Genomic DNA, 7,144 nt, shown 5'->3' on the forward strand with positions numbered 1-7,144 from the left:
GTATTGGTAGGAATGCAAGCGAGGCCGAATTCTCGCTCAAAGTGGGATCGTAACTGGCCTCCCAATGCAGGACCTTTCCGGTGGTCCGAGTTGTTCGCTCTGTCTGTCCTGTGACGTCGTCGCTGCGTCTTCACGACACGGCTTCCGGATTGCTGCTCTCCTTCGGATCCGGTGGCGCTCGGGCTCCGGGGCTTCGGTCTGCAGAGAGACACACGCCCTTGTGCCTTTGTCCTGAGCACTCCCCAAGGGACGCCGCCCTCGCCGCCTACACCTGACCCCGCTGATGTCTTCACTGAGACGCCGGCCCTCCGTGTCCCCGGGCTCCGCTCTGCCCTGCTGTCCCCCAGACACCGTCAGCCCAGCCTGGCCCCAGTGGCATCAGGCATGTCCCTCTGATTTGTCTCCTCCTCCACAGCTATTCTCCACGTCACGTGGGGACAAAGTTCTAGGGGCCACTTAAGCTTGGAGACCTGGATACTTTCTTGGACCCCTGTCTCCCTCATCCCGACATCATCAGATGTCACTGCTTTTCCCTCCTAATACTTCCCCTGTTGTCACTGTCCCTGCTGCCATGGCCCTATTTCACGCCTGTAGGCTGTCTCTTCTCTCGCCTCTGTGGCTTTGCCTATGTCTTCTCCTGCTAGACTGTGTTCCTTTTCTAACTAGTGAACTGTAAGACTTTAAGACTCAAATCAGGCCTCACTTTTTTTAAAAAAAGAACACATCCATTACTTGTTTTCCAAACCTGCACTTTCTCTTGTGTTCTCTGTCTTCTCGAACTGTCCCTGTCTCCCCACTGCTCTCAGCCAGATTAGGCTCACCTTTGCCCCCAGATGATGTCAGTAGTAACCAAATGTTGACTGACTGCTGGACGTCACCCACCCACTCTCCTTCCTGGCTCCACCGTTGCTTTCCGGGCGGAGGCCCGCCTGCTTTCTGGGACAGCCAGTGCTCTCGTCTCCTGGAGACCCTTCCCTCGTCCTTCCCATGGGCACGCAGAGCATCACGTTTACGTCTGCAAAGTACTTGCTTGTTCAAACCTTCCCTGTCCCCCTTTTTCTGCAGAGAAATGTCCTGACCCCCTTAGCACTGCATCCGAGCTCTTTGCTACCTGACCCTTATTTGCTGTTTTCGGGGCAGGTGCTGTCGTGCCTCCCCTCCCCCCACTTCCATTCCAGCGTCTCCCAGATTAACAGCTGCCTTGGAGCTGTGCGTCCTGCTCACGCTTCTGGCCTGTGGCCATGCCGTCCTCGACTGGGACTGCCTCTCTGGGTGCTGAAGCCCCACTCACCTCTTAAGACCTAGTTTACATGGAGAACTGCACATGCGGTCCCTCCTCCTTCCACCGGTGACAACAGGCTGCCTTTCCTGGCGGTCTCCAAGCCACGGGAGCCCTGGTTCGCTGCTCCTCACAGTCAGCCTGGCCTTCCGGGCACCCAGACACCTACTTTCTTCTGTTCCTGTGGGCACCTCTGCGGTGGCTTCCCTGCCGTGTGTGCCCCTGAGCCCTTCCCTGTAGCAGTCCCTCACTGGGGTCATTGCAGGAAACGGAAGACCAGGCACTTTACATGTGTGAAACGTTTCAGGACAGTTCCTTATGTTTTGATTGTGTGTTCATCCTTTGGTCTTTGCCATCATCGCTCCTGAAACCTCTGTTAACACTAAACACACACTGTCTTTGGTCTTTTTAAACATTGAATCCGTTCAAACAGTTACTTAACATAAGGTCAAGTTCATATCTGTATGACAGAAAAGGTGTTTCTGAATTGTTGGTTTACGATCAATCATTTCACTACCTGGTTGGGAAATGTAGGTCTTGATGCTTTCCCGGTGCGCGTGCAAGGGTGGTTTGTAAGTTATCTTTCTTTTTAAAAGATTTTACTTTTAGAGAGGGGGGAAAGAAACAAGAGAGAAACATCAGTGTGTAGTTGCCTGTGGAGCGCCCCCTACTGGGGACCTGGCCCGTAACCCAGGCTTGTGCCCCAAACGGGAATCAAACTAGCGACGGTTGGGTTCGCAGGCCGGTGCTCAATCCATTGAGCTACACTAGCCAGGGCACCTTTAGACAATTTCCATTAAGTAACTGATAGTCCGTGAAAGCAAGAAGCAAACAGAGGGCCAGCTCCCACAGGAACATGTTTGTGTAACAAAAGCATCTAATGATCTTATGACAATTCATTTGAGAATGCCCCAGCAGCCCTCTTTCCCCTTGCCGTCTTCCTCCAGGTTCTCCATTGAGCACCCCCACCCCCACCTCCACCCCGCCGTCCCCTGCGAACTGCGGGTCCCACAGCCCCGCACAGCCCCGAGCACGTGACACAGGCCCCCTGCGACGCAGACTGGGTGACGCAATCCCGTGGGCCCCGCGGCCTCCGCCGGGCGTTGGCGCCGTGGCCGGACGATGGCGGAGCGGCTCGCCGCGGGCCAGGCAGCGGGCCAGGCGTGTCCCTTCCTGTTCAAAAGGCCCAGGCGCAAAGGGGCTGCGGGCCTCCGCAGGCGCCCTGCCGGCGACCCGGAGCCCGGGGACGGTGGCAGCGGCGACGAAGGCGGCTCCGCGGTTCGCCGCGCCGAGAGGCGGGGGGCGGCCCCCGGTCCGTTCATCCAGAGGACCCGCGGTGCCGGGCCCCGGGACGTGGCGGACTGCGACGCGAGGAGGAGCGAGGACGCGGAGGAGGCTCCCCGCGTGGTCTACAAGTCCACCCGCTCGGCGAAACCCGCGGGGCCCGAGGATATGGGGGCGACTGCCGGCTGCGAGCTGGACCCCGAGAGGGGGCGTGGCGCACGGGCCGTCTTCGAGCGCAGCCGGCAGGGCCAGGAGGAGCCGAGGGGCGAGGCGGACGACACCATCTACCGCGGGGTCAACCACTACTGGCGGTACGTGAAGCCCAGGGCTGCGTCCGGCTCCCTGCGGAAGGGCCCCATCCGCGCCCCCGAGCACCTACGAGCCACGGTGCGCTGGGATTACCAGCCCGAAGTCTGCAAGGACTACAAGGAGACGGGCTTTTGCGGCTTCGGAGACAGCTGCAAGTTCCTCCACGACCGGTCGGACTACAAGCACGGCTGGCAGATGGAACGCGAGCTCGAGGAGGGTCGCTATGGTGTCTCGGAGGACGAAAACTACGAAGTGGGGAGCGGCGGTCAGCAACTACCGTTCAGCTGTTTCATCTGTCGCCAGGCCTTCCGAAACCCCGTTGTCACCAAATGCAGGCATTACTTCTGCGAGAGCTGTGCGCTGGGGCATTCTCACACCTCCCCGCGCTGCTGCGTCTGCGACCAGCTGACCAGCGGCATCTTCAACCCAGCGAAAGAGCTGATCGCTAAACTGGAGAAACGTCAGGCTGCAAAAGAGGAGCAGGGGGCAGTGCCAGAGGAAAGGGCAGATGGCGAAGGAGGGTCCTGTAAAAGCATCAGGATGACCTGCAAAAATCCGCAAGCAGAAAAGACCACCGCGGGGGGCTACAGAGAGCTGGGACAGGGTACCACCAAGAACTAAGTGAACGACATAAAATCGCTAACACTCGCACGGGAATTGAGCTGTCAGCACAGCTCACAACCCTGAAGCCCTTACTCATGTTTTTTTTTTTTCCTCTAAAACTCCCCAGTTGTAAGCCCTTGGTGATTGTTTTTTAAAAGTATCTTTTATTGACTATGCTATTACAGTTGTCTCATTTTTTTCTCCCTTTTATTCTTCTCTGCTCTGCACCCACCCTCCCACCAGCATTATCCCCTCCCCACACCCCTTAGTTCATGTCCATGGGTCGTACATGGAAGTTTTCTGGCTTCTCCATTTCCCATACTATTCTTAACCTCCCCCATCTATTTTGTACCTACCATTTATGCTGCTTATTCCCTGTACCTTTTCCCTCATTCTCCCTCCTCCACCTCCCTGCTAACCCTCTATGTGATCTCCATTTCTGTGGCTCTGTTCCTGTTCTAGTTGTTTGCTTAGTTTATTTATTTATTTATTTATTTTAGGTTGAGTTGTTGATGGTTGTGAGTTTGTTGTCATTTTGCTATTTATGTCTTCGATCTTTTTCTTAGATAAGCCCCTTTAACATTTCATATAATAAGGATTGGTGATGATGAACCCTTTTAACTTGATCTTATCTGGGAAGCATTTTGTCTGCCTTCCCATTCTAAATGATGGTTTTGTTGGATAGAGTAATCTTGGATGTGGGTCCTTGCCTTTCATGACTTTGAATGTTTCTTTCCAGCCCCCTCTTCTCCACAAGGTTTCTTTTGAGGAATCAGATGATAGCCTTATGGGAACTCCTTTGTAGTAACTGTCTCCTTTTCTCTTGCTGTTTTAAAGATATCCTTTATCTTTAATTTTGAGTAATGTAATTATGATGTACCTTGGTGTGTGCTTCCTTGGGTCCAACTTCTTTGGGACTCTCTGAGCTTCCTGGACTTGCTGGAAGTCTATTTCTTGTGCTAGATTGGGGAAGTTCTCCTTCATTATGTTTTCAAATAGGTTTTCATTTCTTGCTCTCCTCCTTCTGGCACCCCTATGATTTAGATGTTGGAATGTTTAAAGTTGTCCCAGGGGTTCCTAAGCCTCTCCTCATTTTTTGGAATTCTTGTTTCTTCATTCCGTTCCAGTTGAATGTTTATTTCTTCCTTCTGTTCCCAATCCCTGATTTGAGTCCCAGTTTCCTTCCCGTCACTGTTGATTCCTTGGGTATTTTGCTTTATTTCACTTTGCATAGCCTCTTCCTCTTCCTCTATTTTGCGAGCACACTCAAGCATTTCCATGAGCATCCTGATTACCGGTGTTTTGAACTCTGCATCTGATAGGTTGGCTGTCTCTTCATTGCTCAGTTGTGTTTTTGGACTTTTGAGCTGTCCTTTCGTTTGGGCCATATTTCTGTATCTCTGTGCAGCTGTTATGTAGTAGGGGGCAGAGCCTTAGGTATTTGCCAGGACGGGGCCACCCATATCACTTCATTGTGGTGCTGTCTGTGGGGGAGGGGTCAGAGAGGGAACAATGCCCCTTGCTCAGCTCTTGGCCGGCTTTCAGTCACTTCCCCCGCTCCCCACAATCAAATTGGGCCCTTCTGGTGCTGATTCCCAGGTGGGTGGGTTTGTGTACTCTCTAGGACCCTGTGGGTCTCTCCAGAGAACTCTCCTGGGAGGCTGGGAGTTTCTCCCGCTGCCACAACCCCCACAGAATTTTACAGCCAGAGGTTTTGAGGCTTTATTTTACTGCACTGGAACCCTGGGTTGTGCGGTCTGTCTCGCTCCCCAGTTGTTCCTCCCGGTTTATCCTCATGTGAATGTGGGACTATGTGGGCCACCAGCCACTGCCTCGCCCACCCGGGTCTTCCAGCTGCTGCCTTGCTGCAAGTCCTGTCTGCCCTGGCTGCCCGTCTCTGCCCCTCCTACCAGTCTGGGTGAATGTTTCTTTTTTAACCCCCTGGTCGTCAGATTTCCACACAGTTTGATTTTCTGGCACTTCTGGCTATTTTTTTTGGTTTGTTTGTTTTTAAATTTGTTGTTGTCCTTCTTTTGGTTGTACAGGGAGGCAAAGTATATCTACCTGTGCTTCTCTTTTGGACGGAAGTGATGATTTGGGTTTTAAGTGATAGCTTCCGGCTTTCCTGGGGTGCCCTGCTGTAAAGCCATTCCATTTCTCCACTACAAACAAACAAACAAACAAACAACAACCCAGTCATGTGATGTATTTCAACTTTGTTTCACACTGGAGCCCATGTAGGTAAAGCTGAAATCCCGTGCCGTGAACCAGGTTTCTCCGGGGTCGGTCAGGCTCCCGCCCTAACCAAAGGAATCCACTTCGTTTTTCTTCTGCAGTTCCAGGAGTGGGCAGTGGAAACGGACAGCCTAACCTGTATCTTGCTCCATAATAAATGGGTGTCGCCTGAAACGCGGTGTAAGCTGTGAACGTGCAGACCACAGGCGACTTTTAGAGGCGACTGACGTGCCCCTCAGGCGTCTTCAGCGAAATTCTCCACTAGGGCTGTTCTTCCCGAAGCTGAGACACAAGGAGTGGACTGTCTAGTTAATGCTCTTCCGAAACCTGCAGTTTGACTCGAATCCCTCTGAAGTCTTTCATTATGGTTAATGAGTCATTTCATCATTTTGCTACATTCAGAGGCCCTCAACCGGAGATAAACTCGAGGGCCTCGCTGATCAAGGCCACCACAGAGGACTGAGAATCAGGCGACAGCGTGACGTGAGCAGTAATACCGAACTCAGCAACCTGTACGGATCGCCACACATTTGAGAAGAGTTTGGAAATACTGACGATTTTTAAAAAGTGCGCATGGCTGGTTTCAGGAACCACTTGTGAGCTACTCAGGTGGTCTTTGTGAGGGAGGTAAATCCAGTTTGGTGCCTTTTCTGAGAGGAGGTTTTGTAGCGGAGTCTGGCGTCGCAAAGCCGGGACGGGGAAAGGCCTTCCACGCCTGCCCGCTGCAAGCCGAGATGCCCCGGGTAGGGCTGGGTTCGGGCCCCGTGCCTGTGTCAGCCACTGCTGGGATAAAACTTACTTGTGTAGGGGGCTGCTTTTGTCCAGGTGGGGAAGGATAGCACCCACAGACTTGAGATTTTGGGGTTCTTGGCAAAGACTGCTGAGGACCCACTTTACTCTTCATTTCACTCGCAGCACCCCGAGGTAATCTCCACGCCATGATGCACTGCAGAGAGCTCGGGACTTCGGTGTCAGCACCCACGGGAGAGGCTTAGGGTAGGTTCCTGCGGGAGCCTCCGGCAGAAGAGCTGCCCGGCCCAGGGGCCGGCAAGGACGCGGCGATTGCCGACCAGGCTGGCGAACCAAGCGGACCGACGTGCCAGGACCGCCTGGGGCAGGAACCCAGACCACGCCCGGAAACAGTGAATTCCAGAGTGGTTTTGGAAGTGACGATAAGGAACTTCCTGATGTCTTACCGTCTAGTTTTCCTCCCATTTTTTTACAACTAAGAAGTGAAGCCCGACGTGGCGTGTCAGACAGTTTGTCCAGCCCAGTTCTGCCCTCGTCTTACACACTCATCCCGTCGTGTTCCTCCCCAGATCACAAATCTTCACGGACCCTCCCTCTGCTTCGAGGGGCTGCCCACAGTCTTCAGCTGGTGTTCAGAGCCATGTAGAAACCGGCCCAAACTCACTCTTGCAGGCTGCATCCCCT

At 53.6% G+C, this 7,144-nt stretch overlaps 1 protein-coding gene across 1 annotated transcript; it reads left to right on the forward strand.

Annotated features, from left to right (window-relative positions):
• The first annotated feature begins 2,401 nt into the window (after window positions 1-2,401).
• On the forward strand, window positions 2,402-3,493 carry LOC123827948 (E3 ubiquitin-protein ligase RNF113A-like). Its single transcript, XM_045852389.1, has one exon. The coding sequence runs from the start codon at window positions 2,402-2,404 to the stop codon at window positions 3,491-3,493; it is 1,092 nt and encodes a 363-aa protein (XP_045708345.1).
• Window positions 3,494-7,144: the final 3,651 nt, after the last annotated feature.

Source organism: Phyllostomus hastatus, unplaced genomic scaffold, assembly GCF_019186645.2.
Source record: "Phyllostomus hastatus isolate PE091 unplaced genomic scaffold, TTU_PhHast_1.1 phas_contig_948, whole genome shotgun sequence".
Lineage (NCBI taxonomy): Eukaryota > Metazoa > Chordata > Mammalia > Chiroptera > Phyllostomidae > Phyllostomus > Phyllostomus hastatus.